The sequence below is a fragment of the Catharus ustulatus genome, chromosome 7, assembly GCF_009819885.2.
Source record: "Catharus ustulatus isolate bCatUst1 chromosome 7, bCatUst1.pri.v2, whole genome shotgun sequence".
Lineage (NCBI taxonomy): Eukaryota > Metazoa > Chordata > Aves > Passeriformes > Turdidae > Catharus > Catharus ustulatus.
In genome coordinates this window covers 12,898,234-12,916,407 of record NC_046227.1, presented here as the reverse complement: position 1 = coordinate 12,916,407, position 18,174 = coordinate 12,898,234, and the positions used below count along the sequence as shown (strand labels likewise).

General features: G+C 49.1%; 1 protein-coding gene across 5 annotated transcripts in view; it reads left to right on the top strand.

The window, feature by feature from the left end:
* The first annotated feature begins 13,121 nt into the window (after positions 1–13,121).
* The window catches only part of NRP2 (neuropilin 2), an 88,613-nt gene continuing 83,560 nt past the window's right edge, over positions 13,122–18,174 (top strand). For 2 of the 5 annotated variants that reach the window (XM_033064385.2, XM_033064382.2), the window contains exon 1: positions 13,122–13,335. In XM_033064385.2, the coding sequence (XP_032920276.1) occupies positions 13,263–13,335 (73 nt within the window). In that variant the 5' untranslated portion in view covers positions 13,122–13,262. Of the gene's footprint in view, positions 13,336–13,635; positions 13,742–18,174 lie in introns of those variants that run through there. The other 3 variants (XM_033064387.1, XM_033064386.1, XM_033064383.2) reach the window with 2 other exon arrangements.

The following is an 18,174-nucleotide window of genomic DNA, read 5'->3' as shown; positions in this document are numbered from 1 at the left end:
GAATTGTAGTGCTTGGGAGTGAGAACAAGAAAGAGATGATTTGACACTTGTAGACCAGAGTTGTCAAAGATCTTTAGAAATACAGCACAATCCTTTCAAGTGGGAGAGACCCTTGCTTATCTCCCATGTGGGGGGAGCACTGGCTGAATACAAAAAATCACTGGTACTCCAAAAAGCAGGATAAGCAAAGAAAAAAAAAAAAGAAACTTGTTTCAAATACAGGTTTCTACACAGAGTTGTATTGCATAGATGCAGTATATAGATCAATGTGTGGGCAAGCTCTGAGATTCTGGTCCCAGGTTACACCTAAGAGTTTATTTAATATTTTTAAAAATCTGCTTCTCCCTTCAATGTACGTATGCTCTGTGAGGAGTTCTGTGCAGACAGAGATGGAATAGGCTGGAGCACTGGAAGTTTGTGTTGTGCATGCTTCATAGCCTCTCTGAGCCCCCAAGCACTTTTCAAGCTGAGTGGCCAAGGCCACGAGCAAATGCTTGCCAGTCTGTTTGTCATGTCATACCCTCAGTAAATCATCCCAATATGATCTGGCTCAGAGCTCTTAGAAATCTGGACAACCTTGACAGAAAGTGGGCTGGGAAATCCAGCTGAAGAGTTTTGGGGAACATGAGACCACAAGATACGAGTCTTCCCTGATCCGCCACGGGACCTTAGGTCTCTGCCCGAGTGCAGCTAGAAAGCAGCCCCTTAAATGGATGCCACATCAGAGGTATTGACTTACCAGTGGCCCGGGTACAATTACCCATGAAACTTCAACCTGGGATATGAGTATCACTAAGAGACAAACAATCCCATCTGTAGCCTGCCCCTTCGAGATGTCTTCTCTGTTTATAGAAAAGAAGGGGGTGGAGAGCGTCTGTTAAAATGTATAACTTCCTGGCATCATCTTTGAGGAGTCATATCTTGTAGTGGAACTTGTCAATCAAAACTGTCTAATGGCACAGCGGTCAGTGCTCCTCACAGTGGCTGTGGCAAAGGAACAGGGATGCTAAAAATAACTTTTGTGCCCCAAAATATTTTGACTAATTTGAGGGTGTATATGTAAAGGGAACACTAATATTTCACGTAGCTGATGCCCTGCGACCAGCACCCCTCTGGGGAAGCAGAGATCTCTGGAAACCTGCAGGGAGAGTAGAGGAGGGAAACCATGACCTCAGGGAACAAAGAAAAATTTTGCAAAGCAAAAAGAGATGCTTGTGTAACCTCCTATAACTACTGGCTCTGAGGCGATTGCCAGAAGAATCACTAGTTTCAGCTTAAGCTAATGAAAAAAAAACAGGGAAGAAAGTTGTCCTTTCCAACCTGCACCCACATTTTCATTTACCTTGGGCAAAAATAAAACATGTCTAGATATGAATTCTGCACCAGAAGTAGTATTTTACACCAACTCACAGAGGGTAAATGACTTCTCATGGTATACAGCAGTGGGAATTCAGGCATGTAATGTAATAACAAGAAAGGATTTTTAGATTTGTCTCAGAAACCCTGCTAGCTCAGACATTATAAAAAAGAATGCCAAACTTTCATATCTCTGTGAACGCAAGACGAGTAAAACTTTCTTAAAAAGAGTGAAATATGTCTCCAGTTTGAGAAGAGCTGTCTGTTTTGAAAAATTGCTGCAGAAAACATGGGCAAACAGCACCTCACATCTGAACAGCACATTACTGTTCCTCTGTTCCTTACTTGTGTAATTAAATGCCACCGAGCAACTGCTTAACCAACTACTTTGCTTAGTAAACATTTCCTTAGTCATTTGCATGGGATGTGACAGCACCAGATCGAAGCCTCAATCAGGACTTCCAAGCAAAATTACAAAGCAAATGGTAAGGAAAAGTCTTCTAGTGCTGCCCCTTGGGGTGAAACAGCAACACAACAAGCAGACCAGGATGGGACATGAAAAATACAGAATGCGCTTAGAGCTGACAGCCATGGTGTAATGTGACCCCAGTCACATTGGTATTTGATTAGCGAACACGATTGGGAAACAGCCCTGCTCTTAGGAGAAAGAAATCTTTCATATCCCCTACAATCAAGCCCTCAGCTTTGCTTTATCAGGGAGATGGCATCTGAATGCTTCAGCAGAACAGGCTGTTCTACGAGGGCACGTGTGTGCCTGTGCACAGGACTTTCCCCAGCGGGGCCAGAGGAAGGAGAAGCAGCCTGCAGCAGTCCCAGGGAAGTCTGTGCCAGACTCTGGTGGCTTGGGAGCCTCCCACGAGCCCACTGTGTGCAAGGCTGAGACCATCACACTGCAGAGAGGGAGACCTTGTGAATTTGTGTGCTAGGCTTTTTAGTTCATTGATTGGGAGGTGACTGGCAGGTGACGGGGGCACAAAATCTGTGTGCTGCTGCAGGGTCACCGGCCCAAGCCACCAGTGTTGAGCTCCATCTCTCTCTGTGGGGTCTAACAGAAGGACAACCAACAAGTCCTCTTCTCCTCCACCTCCTCCTCCCAAGGCTGCAGATGGTGGGTTCATCCCACACATGAGCCTGGACATTTGCTAGCCTCTCCAGGGAGGAGCTCAGCATAGCCAGCCATCATGAAAGAATCATTTTGGGGGACAAACTTAGAGTCTCCAGCTTTCCTCTTCCCCCTCCTCACCCGCCTTCCCCCTCTGTTGCTGCACCACACATCTGTGATCTTTTATTTCAATCAGCTTTGTTTTGCTCCTGAGATCTGCCTCACTCCCTCTGTTCAGACATTTCATTTCCCTTGGAGACAGGTAAATAAGTAAATAACTGTAGTCAAAACCCAGTGTGAGTACCGAAGCCTGGAGTGCTAGGAAGCAACTGGTGTGTCTGATTTTCCAGTGAAAGTCCAGGTGCAATCTCGGCAGCACGGCTACTGTCTGCCTTTCAAGCAGATGTCTTCATCTAAAGCCCCCGCCACCACCCCACTCCCTTTGTGCATCCTCACAGGGAGGACGGGAGTGGGAGACAATATAAATTAATATCCATTGGAATGACAGCAGCTGGTGCCTTGCAGAGCTGCAAACACGTGTCTTAGAAGTAGAATGATTAGTCGTAAAACTGTAGAGCTGAATGTTTATGCTTGATCAATTACAGGAAAACAATAGATGGTGTTTTTTTCCAAGTGGGAGGAGTGAAGGGAGGGAGGCTTCAGCCATGAGATGATTTTCTTCTTTTTTTTTTGTAATGATAGCTTCAAAGAATATGGGGTCTAGTTACCAAAGTGGCTGGCAAGCAGCAGCTTCTGAGAAACCCACTGGTTGCAGGCAGCACTTTGCAATCTAAAACTCACACAGATCTCTTTTTTTCCCAAACTTCTTAACATGTATGAGGGATGGATTCAACTGCCCAAAGCAAGAAGCATGTGGGAATGAATTAGGCAAAGCTTTCTAGTGCATAAGCATGTGCGCATTATGTGTATAGGCCTTCAGGTGGAAGAAGTAATTTTTGTCTGTTTCTACACTTAAAATCTCTCCTACAGTCCCAGTTAAGCAGAAGTGCTCCTGTCAGAGCAGTGTCATGTTAGTGGCTGCAGTGTGGCACAGGAGTGTGCCTTCAGCTCCAGTTCCAATTCCTTAGCAGCACTAATAGCAAACACAGTCTGTGTCGCTCCCCACATCCGCCAAAAAAAAATTGAGTTACATTTTGCAATAATTCTAATGGAAATGCTAATGGGATGAACAGCAATATGAGGCCAGTGGATGACCCAGCAATTTCATCTGTGCTGGCAATGGATGACCATCTAAACCATGTTCGGGTAATTCTTCCTCTCATTAGCAGCACAATAACTCACACACACAAATTCATAGGCATTTGCTATAATTTTTTAACATGGCTGGAAATAGAAGTAAGCACATGCAGTATGCAAGCGTTACAGCATGTGTTGGCTGTAAATCTGTCTGGAAGTGGCCTGATTCTGTTCCTGGTTAAAGCAGTGGGAATTTTGCCATTGACTTCAATAGAAGTAGGATGGGATTTTTTTGGATTTATTTTAAAGTGGGGCTTTGTTTCTTTGGAACAAAGTTTTCAGATTCACAGCTACATTTCAATACTTGGCTTGAACTCATGTCAATTCACCTTTCATGTGTTTAACAGATGGGGCTTCTCTGCTGCTCACCTTCTGTTTGGAATCAGCACTGTGACCAGTCTCCACTGGGTGACAGCCACCTGTGGCTGTGCTGTGGGACTGAGCTGAGAGAAGGAGGGATCTCACATGGACATCTCTGGGCACCTTTGATTGAAATGTGTAAGAGCACCTGGAAGAGAAAGACACTGCTTTCATGTTTTCAGAAAGGTCAAAACGTTTCTTAGAGCACCTAAAATTGAGGTGAGTGGTAGTGAAGAGCATGGGGGCCTCTGCTCTGCCTGGAACAGGTCTAGTATTTCTATGTTGTGTCATGTAAAATGGAGTAACTGCAATCACTATGGCTTTCTCAAACTACCTGTAGCCCTTAGGGATAGCATGGTGTTGCAAGTACCTGGATATACCTATATACATTTAGTTCAGTGTATAAGGAGGAGGCTTATATATGGTATACGACCATGTGTTTCTCTGCTGCTGCCACAGCAACTTTTGAACCATTGGGCAATTTAATCAGAAATACAAATCTCCTGCAGGATTTCTAAAAACAGCTGGGGAGACAGAGGGACATGTCAGTGCCACCATATCAGAAAAGGCCTGAGCTCGACTTGTACATCCATGAATCCAACCAGATGCTAAGCACCTCCAGGAAAGCAGCATTAATTTATCCCATTGCTCACACAACTAATTGTTTCATTGATATTAATTTCTGGTGGCCACATTTTGAGGAGTTCAGCTCTTCTCGTCAAAGACTACAGCTTCATGCTGCTCTTTTCTAGCATTGTCCCTGCTCTCACCTGTCTTCCTTGCTGAGCACTTTCAGCTCCCCCTTCCCAGCTCGGCCTCTGCCCTGCTCCTTACAAAGACCCTTGGGCTCCTCTGCCAATTCTCACTTTCCAGGGAGACACTCTTCTCCTTCACACTTTGCTAGTGTGATATCTAGGCCCCCTCTCTCATTACTCAGCCAGAACATCCTCTCTCAACTGTTGATGCTTTACAGTTCAACCCTCCATTCCCCCCATCTGAAATTCCCATCACAACAAAAACACTTAGGAATGAGACAATTAATATGTAATATTTCAATAGAAACCTTAAAAACAAAAAGCTTTTGCAACAACTTCCCAGTCAGAACCACAGAGACTATAGTAAGACAGAAAAACCTAAGAAACAGCAGCTGTAAAATATATTTAAAAGCCTTTATTCTTTCCTATCACAATGTGGCAAAAGAGACTAAATACACTTTCCCATTTGTTTAACTAAAAGCTGCCATTCCTCAGTCTCTTTGATGATAGTGATACCCACAGTTAAAATCAAACTGCAGCACATACATGGAAAACTTTGAGCTCTGTACCAACTTTGCACAATGTATTATTAATAGCAAGGTTTGTGAACCCAAATGCTCTCAGGTGCTGAGAGCAAGGGGAAGCCTGACTGTGCTGAGCTCATGGCTGATGCTGATAAATGCAGCACACTGAGGAGGAAAAAGAAAAACCTGCACCTGAGGATTGATTGTATTACAGTAACCACTGGATCCACTGTGCTGGGCATGGGGAGAGACCAGTCAGGAGTGCAACATCAAGCAAAGAAGTCAGACAAGGGGTGGGAGGGGAAAGGTATCAGCCATCCCATTTTTCTGGCATGGAGAGGAAACTAAGTATGGTAAAGGTCTGGTACTACCCACAGGGTTACACTGGGGTAGGTCTTGGGTCACACATCTGGCTCAGAATGACCCTAAGACCCTACTGATCTTCCAAATCTGCAGCTGCATGGCCGCAAAACCACACCTCATTTCAGAGTGCCTGATCATAGTTGTTCTAGTGCACCTTTTCGCTTCAGCACATCCTAGGGCTAAGCCCGCGGTTTGAACTTCTGAGAAGCACAGCCTGAATCTGCAGAGGAGCCACATGCTCCCAATGTGAAGGCAGCTGACCACAAGAGTGTTTTCACTGCTTCTACTGCTGTAGAAGCCAGCCAGAAAATTATCTGTTTCCTGGTTGTTGTTCTGCAGTCCCAATTCCCTGGAGGACCATCTGGTGAAGTTCTTTGAGGCATGGGCTTCATAGCCACTCTATTGACTGTGAAGCAGCCTTAGTACCATTGATTTCCAGAAGTTACACTAAAAAATCAATAGGGTCTGTGTGCGGGATCCTGAGGAGAGAGGGGTGACCCCCTCTTGGGAGAAGAGATATACTCTGCAATGATAAGGAAGCAACCCCATCCCCAGAAGGATAGGATGATGACTGTGAGTCAAAATATTCACAGAAATGGAAGTGAAGCAGGGTAGGGCTCCTCCAAGATTATGGATTTCTTGTCTAGGAAGTGGCATAAATGGGAGGTCTGACTTGAGATGTGTGCTTATGTCAAAAGGAGGGTTATGAAGATGATCTTCAGCCTGATGCATACAGCACAGCTGTCTCCAGCAAGACCATAGTGCCACTAAGAACTTTTGAGGAGGGGAAGCATGTACGTAAGTTCTGTGCCAAACATGCTCTGAAATGTTCTCAAAACACAGAAGTGTTTGGCCGTGGTGAAAACATAGCTTAGCATGGCTTACAGCTATCAGCTGGGATTCTCAAGATCTGTTCTGATCTGTCTTTTATTAGCAGATTATGCACGGCTTTTTCTGTTGTGAGATTGCTTTTTGAGGTCACTGACATATGCTAGGTGAAGTCAAGTGAAAAGCAATGGTTCTCTTAGGAATCACTGACTTTCTGGGACATCCTCACCTAAGTGTTCTGTGTTAAAAACCATCTCCAAACAACAATTCAGCACCATCAGAAGTTCCTACTTCTGATATTGCACAGGCATAGTCAAATAGCAATCTCTCCCTCAACAGTTTACAACTTAACTAAACGCTAAAGTAATCCACAGGCTTGTCATCCATGTTGTATCTGGCTCTTGGCTTTTGTCTGCTTTGTCTCTTCAGATTGTAAACTGTTTGACGCAAGAACTGTCTCTGAGTCTGTGTTTGGACAGAAGAGAGGTCCTGGTCCTTGCACAGCCAGGTACCATAATAAATATAAGACACAATAATTTATTTTAAAATGAACATCAAAGAAAATAAGAGATTAAAAGGGAAAGAAAACCTTTCACAGCTCGAGGCTTTCCCCCATGACAGTGCTCCAGAAGAATGTGCTATCTGCTGGAGGGAGCTAACTGCTAACCCCAGTTGCTGGGAGGGCTGTGTGACGCACCACCACGGAAGTCACGCTGGAATGTGCCTGGGATGGGGAGGGAGGGGGGAGGGAGAAGAATGGTGAGGTCAAAAGCCAAACCATGATAAGAAAAAGAGAAATCCCTTTAAAATACACACATGCATTTTCTTGCCAGAATCTATCAAGCCAACAGCCAAAGCATGGTAATGGCATTTTGTTTATAAGAAAAAAGAAATAGCTTCTGTCCTAAGAATTTTTTTGCCAAGTTTCAGGCAAAAGTGGGGTCTAAGTGACTAGCTGGTTTAAGAATTTGTGTATTTTTAAGGAGGTGTTTTAGTAAGACTGGTGGTGTGGCCCTTTCTAACGCTGAGCCCACAGCTCTGTAAGTGCTTACTACAGACTGTGACACACCATGGAAGCCAGCCCAGCAAAGGCAACAGCAACACTCACAGTTAAAGACATCCTGCTGGCTTTGCAGGGCTCAGCCACTTGGGTCACATCCAGCCATCACTGAAGTTGATGGATGCACTCGCACCAGCTTCAGCAGACTTTAAATGAGGCCCTTGGTTTGTGACTCTAACTGGGTAGAGGTCCACAAATGTGTCCCTCTAATGCTGTCTGTGGAAAATTTGCTGTTGACCCTAACTGGAGTGTGGTCCAAGTGGAGCTTTTCCAGAATGAAGCTGGCCATGTGCTGCTCTATGAGTAGGACCCACAGTCAGTGGGCCATTTTGGGAGCTTTTAGCAGGTGAACATACAGAGTTTGGGTCACCTCACACCAGAAGTTTTTTTATTTTTTCAAGAGTCATAACTGCACCTAACAGTTACAGTGGGGTAAGATACTCAAGCCCCAGTCAAAGCTCACAGTAGCAAAGCCCACAGAATTTCCAGGGTCTGTTGGAGGAACAGATGGCCTTTACAGTTCCATGGTCTCCTCTTTGCAAGTGAGAAGAAGTTGTGGGAAATCAGCACCCTCCTCACAAGCTGGGGAACCAGTGGGTGTGTGGAGAAGGAGCATGCCAAAACAGAGAGGAACCAAGCAGGTTATTTGTAGAGATGGGGTCAAGAGGGATGGGTCCCTGCAGGCTTGGGGTTTTTCTGCAGTGGCTTCAGATGCCCTTAGCAAAGGGACATGCCTGCTGCTAAACTACAGCAATTCAGGATCTGTCCTTCCAACCTGGGTTGCTGTATGCCCCCCTTCCTGCCTCCATTTTCTCCTCCAGGTCCATTCACTGTGCCAAACAACAGCATGCAATCATCTTGTGGGGGTTATTTCTGCCTAATATACCCACCCAGTGGGATTTCAGTGAACATTAAAGTGGTAGATGGAGCCTTTAATGAAGTTAACCTGCTGAAACCAGGAGAGCATTTGGTTGAAGTACACCTGAAAGCCCTGGATTACACAGCAGCTGCTTCAAAAGAACCCATTGCCTCCTTTCATACCACTGCTGTATGGAGAAATAATACAGCACCTTTATATTCTGCCTAATTTAGTCAGCTTGCTGAGGTCTGAAAGCTTTCTTTATTAACTCTGAAGATGCAGGGTCTTTCCTCCCCTGTGTCAGTACCTGCAAGGAGCAGTCTCCCAGCATCACCTCTGCACCCCTCCTGCTGCTCAGCACCCCCTGAGCTGGCAGGAATCGCCCTCCTCCTCTCCACTAATCCCATGATGGATTTTAACTCCACAAGTTTTCTTCCTCCCTGTTTCCTGCCGTTTATGCTTTTTCTCCCTATCCCCCTGTTCTGTATCTTTGTTTCTTTCACCGCCCCCCTTCTCCACTCTTTTTTTACCTCTGTTTTTTTCCGTCCTTCTCATTTCTCCTTTCCAGGCTGCCTCAGCACTCCCCTCCTTCCCCCCTGCAGCAGTCAGTGCTACTCCCGTACTCTCCCCAGAGCCAGCCACTAGCTCCTGGTACCGCAGCAGGGCACTGGGAGCCCTGCATGCCAGCAGAGCTCCCCCTGTATCAAATATCTGTGTGCAGGGGGATAAAGCAGCTCCCTGCCACCAGGAAGACCGGCTAGCAGCTGGGAAAATGGGGGGACAAGTTAGAAGGAGGTGAGCAATAACAGGGTGAGTGGGCAATAACAGGGTGGGCAGGAGTGGGGTGGGCAAGCAGTGATGGGGTGGGGAAGCATTTGCCTGCTCCGGTGCCCAAGAGCTGAAGGGGCAGCCTCTGGGCTTGCTCTGTGGCTGCTGCTTAGCAGATTAGCAGACGTGGTATTCCCCATGAATAAATTAACAGGCCAGCTTGCTAATTAAGCCACCTCTAGTCTGGAAGTTTATGGACTTGAATGCAATGTGCCAAAGTACTTTGTCCAAGTTGGGGTACTGGCCTGCTTTTTGAGTATGGACAAATTCCCCAGCAAACAGTCTGGTTGAAGGCTAGGGCTAATGGGATGCTAAGGTAATTATTGGCTATTTGTGGCTATAAAATGAGATCTCGTAATCATGCACCTGATAGACTAATAAAAACATTTTATATGATGCACTTAGAGCTTTTTAGCCGAGGACCTCAAAGCACTGTCTGGAGGAGAAAAAGTGCAACAAGAAGTCTGCATTTCTGTGAGGAATTGAGAGACAACCCACACCGTCTGCCCCCATGCCCTGTGCTCCTGCTCCTTGGATACCCTACCAAAAATGTTTGAGTCCTTGCTCTCCTGCTGACTGACAATACTTATGGTTTTATCAAGGCTGGGTATCATTTTTCCCCTCTCTCATTCCTAACTCTGCTTCAGTCCTGCTGCGTTGTTTTCTCTGGAAGGTTGTCAAGATCTGCATTGGAAATAGTATGTTTTGAAATAAAACTGGGGGAGACACCCTGTTTGTCCAACTACTCTGGAGCCAAGAGAAGGTTACAGGAATACATGATGCCTTGGTTTTAATTTTATTTTCTTTTAAATCAGGATTGAGAAAGGCTCTAAGGAAAAACTTGGGGATTTCCTGCTTTACAGACACCTCCTGATGGTCAGTTCATGGAGAGAGAAGGACTCATTTAGAAAGAGGAAGCTGTGATTGAAAATAAATGAGGCTTCATGATCAATGTTTAAAAGAAGCTGCAATTAGAGGGAGGAGAAGAGCAGAGCTGCAGAGTGCCAGAGAAAACCCTAGGTACACAGGCCCTTGGGTCAGCAGCAGGGAACTAGGCAGTGTTTGAGGAGGCTTTCTGCTGGAGGGAAGGAGAGACGGGGAAATTTCACTGCATCGCAGCTCTGACTAATGCTTGGGCTGCAAAATTCCTTCAACCAAATTTAATGCAGATGGTACGTTAAATATTACAGTACCATTAAATTACATATTGTCTCATTTTCAGTGAGGTTCTGTGGATGTTTCTGACATACAGACATGGAAAAACGCTGCAGCTCCCGATGGGTTTGGCGAGTGCTTACTTGTGGGTTTTAAATACCCGCAGGAGGACTGAGCAGAGCCCTGAGCCCTTTGGCAGAAGCAGGACTTCCCAGTGTGGAGAGCTGAAGAGGTCCAGCCTCCCTTGGGGCACGGAGCAATGCCCACAGCAGCAGCAGCTGGCCCTGGAAGCAGGCAGAGGTAAGCTCATGATACATAGCATCACCTTGCGCCCAGTGCCTTCAAACCTGAGAGAGGGTCGGAGTATTAAACGCTCCCAAAAGAAGTGTTTTTGACACTCTTCTAGCTGAGCTGGAGTAATAGGTGTCACCAGCTCTATTATCATCCTGTCCTGAACACCTGCAGTGGTAGAAACTGCAGTAGCACTGCCTGGTTCTTTAGTTGTGCCTTTCCTTTCCTGACAGTGGCATGTTAGGGAGAGGAGAGTTGAGACCCGACACTAAACACAGAGCTGGATTTGTGGAGAGCAATTGAAAAGCAGCTGAGAGAAACCTCTGTGGAGCAGCAGGTAACTTCATTTCCCATCACCATTTTCTTTCCTAGGGTTATCTTCTCTTCATTCAGTAACAGATCAGAGCTGTTGTCAGTTCAAGGCTGTGTTTGCACTCTTCTATTGACCTTAACCGGGGAAAACGGAACATAATGGAAGAAAAATTGCCCCTGTGCCATATGGTACGTGAGATGGGGCTGTCTCTGATTAGGGCTTGGTAACCTCTTCCTTTTCCATGCATGTCTTAAGAAAGGAATGATTCATGCTGTGGGTTTATATTACACTCTGATATCTGTGTTATGTTTTTCAAGGGCTATTTATACACGCAAAAAATCACACTTCGCTAGCTTGATAGTAGTCTAACTACAAGCGAGTAGTAAATAATAGTTGCATAATTCCACATCAAAATACAATAAATAAGACAGTAGACTGCTGGCACTGGCTTTGCATTGACTTCAGTGGGTTTTGGAGCACATTTGAGCCACGGAAGATGCAAAATCAGGTATCAAAACACACAGAAGGAAGAGGGATGCTACAGCCCTCAGGGTAACGGCTGAAATATCAGATCTATCTGTCAGGCCAAATCTGTTGCTGTCAATGAACTTCCACTGGCCTCAGAGGAACTCTAAGCGTTTGTGTTGTGTCAAAGTGCTTAAACAGGTTGGCATCGTGATTTCATTGACGTGAGCTCGTAATGCTACTCATAACTGATAGACAGCAGAGTACAAAATAATTAGTCTCATCACCCTAAATGAATACCAGTGAAATGTTCTTACTTTCCCTCTCACCCACACAATGATGTATCTCACTTCTGCCACATGCCAGTATCTCTTCACTAATTACCAACTTCAAAAAACTGAGATAACATAGCTTTAATCGTTTTGTCTACTGTTTATTTGGAAGTTGGAATCTAAAATCTAGGGATTCATCGACAACATAAAGGAATTGTTTTAAATAGCTTTTTGGCACAGGGTTTCAGGGCTCATTTCACTTGCTTTGAAATTTCACCTCTCGAAGAGGATAGAAGTGTGAGTTAGCCCCAGTTTGCCAGATAGCAGCTTTAAAGCCGGTTGTGGTCCGTGAATATAAGCAACAAGTGAACGCACGGTCCCAGCAGTTCCAGCTCGGGCAGAGACTCCCCACCCTCACAGGGCACAGGCAAACGAACTTTTACGAGCGCTGCTAGGATGACTGTGTGAACGCTGCTCTCGGTTTGTGTTTTAAAGAGCATCTCGGAGAAAACGGGTTTGGAGCGTGGAAGCCAGCTGTGGTGCAGTCCCGGAGGGGGGTTGCATTTGTCCCTGGTAGCAGCCTTTGCACCGCAACGTGGGTGCCAGGAGCCAGGCAGCGTGTGCTTTCCGCTGCCGCTCCCCGCTCTGGCAGGCTGCTCTGGTCGAGGCTCGGCGCTCCTGGGTCTCGGCCGTCAGCGGCGGAAGCCCACGAGCAGGGACAATCCTTGTCCTGATGCTCCCCCATCCGACAATTTCTGGGTGTCTCCCTTCGCACAGCCGACTCTTTTGCCGTTATTTCCAGCGGGTTTGGTTCCTGCCTGCGCTGCGGGGCCGCCAGCGCCCAGGCGGGGACCGGCCGGCACCCGCGGCACGGCAGCGCGGCCGGGACGCGCCCGGCTCCGCGGGGCCACTCGGTCCCCGCGCTGCCCGCTCCCCGCACTGCCCGGTCCCCGCGCTGCCCGCTCTCCGAGCCGCCCGCTCTCCGCGCTGCCCGCGGGCGGGGCGGGCGGGGCGGGGCGCGGGGGCGGTGCGGTGCGCGGGCGCGGGGCGGTGCGCGGGCGGGTGGGGGGGGCGCGGGGGGCGGCGCCGGCGCTCGGCGCTGACAGCCACATGCCGCCCTGCCTGAAAAGGCTGCGAGGCGCCGGCGGGGAGGGAGAGGAGGCGCAGACGGCGCCCCAGCCCGCAGCACCGCCGCCGCGCCCCGGGGGATGCCGAGGCGCCGGCCCCGCGGGTCGCCCTAGGGGAGAGGCGCTCCGCCGGCACCGCCCGCCCCGCAGCCCCGGCGCGGGGAGCGCCGCCGCCCCTCGCTGAGCCCCGCCGGAGCTGGTCGCGAGTGGGGCGCCCACACGGGGCGCGGCGCGCCCGGAGTAGCGAGGCGAAGCCCGGCCCCGCCGTCTTGTGTTGTGGGTTTTGGGGCTTTTTTTTTTTTTTTTTTTATAATTTGTTCCGGAGGATGGATACGTTTCTTCTCGCCTGGGGATTTCTAGGGCTGTGCTTACCCGGCTCCGGAGGCACGGCGGAGACAGGTAAGGCGCCCTCAGGGATGAGACATGTCCCCGTCCGCCCAACTTTCGGGTGCCCGGGCGCGGTCCCGGTCTTACGCATAGATGCTTTGCGTGGGAATAAATTTAGGGAATGCATGAGCGATCGGTCAGGGCACGCAGCTCTCGCAGCACGGGTTTTGGAGGGGCTCATGCGTGTGGCGGGGCGGGGACGGCGCACCCCCGGCAAGGAGCGCAGCGGCTGCAGCCGCGCGGCTCCCAGCGCCCGGCGCGGAGGGGCGAGGGGATGGAGCCGCATTGGAAAGTTGCGTGCTGGTTTTTTGGGGAGCTGCGGGGAAGGGAGGGGAAGCGGTAGGGACCAGCCACATGTCAGACACCCGCATTCGAATGTCCGAGGCCTCGCGCCGGTTGCAACCTCGGGAAACTTTCGGTGAGAAATTAAAATCATCTGGCGGGAGCAGCAGCCGGGGCCGTGCAGGGCTGGGAGCGGGCGAAGCTCGGCGGCGGCAGCGGCACCCTCCGGAAAGGCTGCCCGATGTATGTGCGGGACCCGCACGCACTTTGCGAACGCTGGGCTGTCCCGGGACAAGGCGGGTTCATGGCCAGTATTGGGACGCGAGTGTGTTTTTCTGTTCCTCGCTGACGAGCTAGGCTGGACTGTCAGGAGGTGCTGCGATGAAACCCGTCTTGGCGTTGCTTCGGCATGGGGACAGGAGTGGGGATGAGGCTGGGCCGTGTGCTCCCCGGCTACTGGCTTTGAGTCTCGCTAGTGGGGGCAGCAGGGTCCCGATCCGGAATAGTCTCTGAAGGAAAAGGATACGCTGTCCAGTGCTCTCTCGGGGCCCCTCCTGCGCTCAGGAGCTGCTTGGCAGGACGGTAGTGCCAAGCCCGCAGCTGCTGAGCTGTGGGTTTGCCTTCCCGTTAGTCGGGGCCTCGGGACGTGGCTCAGGGCCCTGAGCTGCGGTCTGACCCGAGCAGCGTTAGATGATGGCAGAGTGCACTCTGCCTTTTCCTGGCCCGGAGCTGTGCGGCCACCCGGCTTCCCCTTGTAAAGGGGAAGTGAGAGAGTCTCCGCTGCCTCAGAAAATCCATCTCTTTTGCAGTGCGAAGCACAGACATTGCTGATAAACATTCAGCTGCCGGTTGGCATCACGTCCTTCCTTACGGTTATAAAGGAAAGGGAGAAAAAATCCCATCTTTTGTTCAAGCAGGAAAACGAATAGGCACTTGATGGGATGAAGAGAAAGGGCAGTGTCCTGCGAGGCCCTTGCTGAGTGCAACCGTCTTTTCAGATGATCCCTGTTGCAGAAGCAGTGTCTGATCTCCTGGAGTAGGTTTTGTGCAGTGGCAGGTCGGGCTGTAGCCTGAGGCTGGCTCCTGAGATGCACTGGCCGGTCTGGTTGTGATCCCTGTGGCCGCGGAGCTCGACTCTGTGCCTGTGTCCATGCGTTCACCTCCTTCTGTCCTGGAGTGAGTTGGGCATCAGGACTGTTAACTGGGAAGAGGTTTGTGAGCAAGCCATGTCTCTCAGGCCATTCAGGCACTGTTAGCAGTGTTTGTTTGAATGCGGGGTTTTCCCGGCTAAGCAGAGCATCACATGGTGTTGGAACCAGCAAGGAAGTTGTCTCTCTGTGGCCGACACCAGTTGTCTCTCTGTTTGCCGAGATGATGATGTGTGGCTGCAAATCCGGTCAAATGACTTTATTGCCGGCGCAGCGAGCGAAGGTACGGGGTAATGGGATAGAAGCAAACCTCGACCAGGCTACACTCAGCTCCAGTAAATTAGCCAGCCTAGTAAGGGAAACATGCCAGAGGTAGATGGATTTATGTTTCAGTCTGGTGTATCTGAAAGCCTTCCCCCATTATGGAAGTCCCTCTTTAGGTTCCCTAAGGGAGGTTAGTAGAGAGGGGAGACGTTTTTAATAGACAATAATATGATAATCCACATGGAAAAAAACCTCATGCAATATTTCTACAGTAAGAGATAAACAGTGCAGCTGCCAATTTGTATGTCGCCAAGCAAACCCTGACATAACCATGGAGGAGAGTGGGTGGGAGACCCGTGAAGATAAATCTGCAGGTTGGATGGCTGTGTGTTTTTCATTTTCCCGTAAAAAGCAATGAAGTAAGAAAGTAACAGATTTGAGTGACCCAAGTACTGAGGCGTTCGGATGATGTTTCTGCAGCTCTGAGCAAAGCTCATTCTGAAGCCTTCCGAATAGTTTGCTTAAAAGCTATTATTTTTAGCAGTGACTTAGGGGATGTAGCAAGGTGTGGAGGGGGACCAAAACAAATTGCTGCTAAGCAAGCGCACGGCCACACATACAAACATGCGCACACACACACCCACACAAGCGCTGAGTGTAGTGCCTTATGCCCGTGTGCTGTTAACTCAGCTCTTACTGGAAACAAAAGCTTTTTTAGACTAGGAATCAGATAGTTGTCAGAACATCACTGAAAGCCGCTGATACGGGCTCGGTGGGGGGGCTCTGACCCAGGCTGGGATGCTGCATTTTGTTTTCCTAGTTTTACTGCTACAGAAAATCATGGTGTGTGGTGTCTGGAGTGACAGGCATGCATGTTGGTCCCAAAGGGCTCTATGGAGGTGCTTCCCATCTCCCTGCCCTGCTCCTTCTGCCCCCCCATCCTCCTTCCTAGTATCTTCTCTGTATTTGGTAGCTTGTCTGTGGCTTTAGAAGGTTGAAAAGAGAAAGCACCCCACTTTTCTGGGCTGGAGAAAGCAGCACTTCCCGTCCCGGCAGGCGGGTGGTTTGGTTTCCTTGCAGAAACCCCAGTGCTACCCGGCACCAGGACGTGGTGGCCTTGTACTGCAGATAGCTTGAGAGGAGAAAGCATCCTTCATGGGGTTTAGGAAGCTGTCAGGTTCAGATAAGGCTGGGATCCTATCCTGTGGGACTCCCAGTTGTATTAATAAGGAAAAATTAATTTTTAAGCACTGGGATTGCTGCCAAATTATATGACCTCTGACAGACCAGCTGTGCTAGGAAAATAAATTGTCTACATCTGAGACCCGTGATCCTATCTGAAATCGAAATAGAAAAAAAGTTGTCATTTAGCCACGGTGGTGGGGGCAAATTGCAGCAGCCTGAGAGCAAACTGGAAGCTGTTAAACTTGTTGTCCATTGTGTAGTGAAGTCACCACCACCGTGCCCCCATGGGCTCTTGGGAATACAGATGTCTAATCCGGGAAATGTGGAGAGCTGATGTGCCTGCCCACACCCAATGTGGGGCTGATGGGTGTCCGCTCGGGGGTGGGGCAGAAGTGGGGTGTGAGCGTTTCCAGCTCCATCCTCACTCTGTAACAGCCCTTTGACACATTTCTAATTATAATACACACACACACAGACAAAGAGGTAGCTGGGCTATTTTCGAAGTCCCTGTCTACACCCTGGTGGAAACCGCAATACTAGCAACAACATAAATCAGGGCTGTTGCTAACAGTGTTGCACACGGCTTAGCGCTACAGTAGCATGGGTTTAATCACACTCAGAATCAAAGGGTCAGCCTGCTCCCTGCCTGAGCCAAACTGCAGTCTCAGAAGGCCAGATCCTGAGCCAGCCTCGATGCCTGTGCAGTGAAAAGACACAAACACAGACACGGAGGAGAGGTTTGTCAGCACGAGGTAAGCAGGCACGGGGCCAAACACTCGAAATCACAACTTGTATCTGTAACCCTTTCTACGTGCAAGCTGTGCCCGTGAATCAGTGAGGACAGCTAGAGAAACGCGGGGAGGCTGGGGCTCCAGCCTTGGTGAGGTGACCTGTTCCCAAGCAGTTTGGGAAAAGGGTGCAAGCAACAGGTTGGCATGCAAAACAGCCTGAAGTATAACTTGCAGGGGTGGATAGATGTAATGACTTTCTGTCCGACTGCTTCTCCCCTCTCTTTGTACTTGGTGAGTCAAAGAAAATGGGCTCCAGAGATAAAATACTGGGCTCCAGGTCTTTGAAACCTGCCCTCATTTCTCCCCATGTGTTTGAGACAAAGGCAAGACATCTGCCCAGCTGTTCTGGTGGGTCACCCGTATCTGTGAAGTGCTGTGTGTGTATAGCTTGAATGCTTGCCCTTTTCTATGTCCCCTCTAGGAAGATGGTGAAGCCAAAAGGATGCTGTCCTTTTATCCTGCTTACGTTTTGTTGAAAGCCTCCTTTGAACCCCCCTTTTTTAAAGGGACGCATGCAGGAAGAGGAAAACCCCTCGTGCATGTAGACACACACACACACTTATGATCTCCCTGGTTCCTCCTCTCTCTTCACAGGCACACAGATCTCTACCTCTCCTCTTACACACGGAGCCACACCAGTCATGGGGGACTGCCTTGCTGCTGCCAAACATGCACACTTCTGCATCCATCCCTTCCCTGTGCCATCCCTCACAAACCCAGAGCCCCTTGACAACTTCCACCCTCATGCACACCCCAAGCTTGCTGCTGCTTTCCCCTCTTTCTGTTTGACTGCTGGGCAGTGTGCACAGGGGGACCCAGGGCAGGGGTCTCTCTGAGTGGCTCAGGAGGGGCTGCTTCCCTCCCGTCCCATCTGTGGGGCTCTCTGCTGCCAAGGCACTGCATTGTGCTCTGAGGCTCCAACAGGGCCCCTGGGAGGGAGGGCCAAGCCAGGGGTGTTGTGAGATTGAGAGGCTCTGCCAGCTGCTGTGGGAAGAGGCAGGGGTAAACTGCTACTGCCTGATGGAGAAAACAGGGTTCAGTTTCAGAATGAACCCTGACAGATGAGTTCAAAAGGTGTGAGGAAGCTGAGAGGGTGTGGGGGGAGATGAGAGATGAGATAAATTCTTTTTTTCTTGTTGGAATTTTTGTAATAATAATACTAATTAGTATTTCAGAGGCAT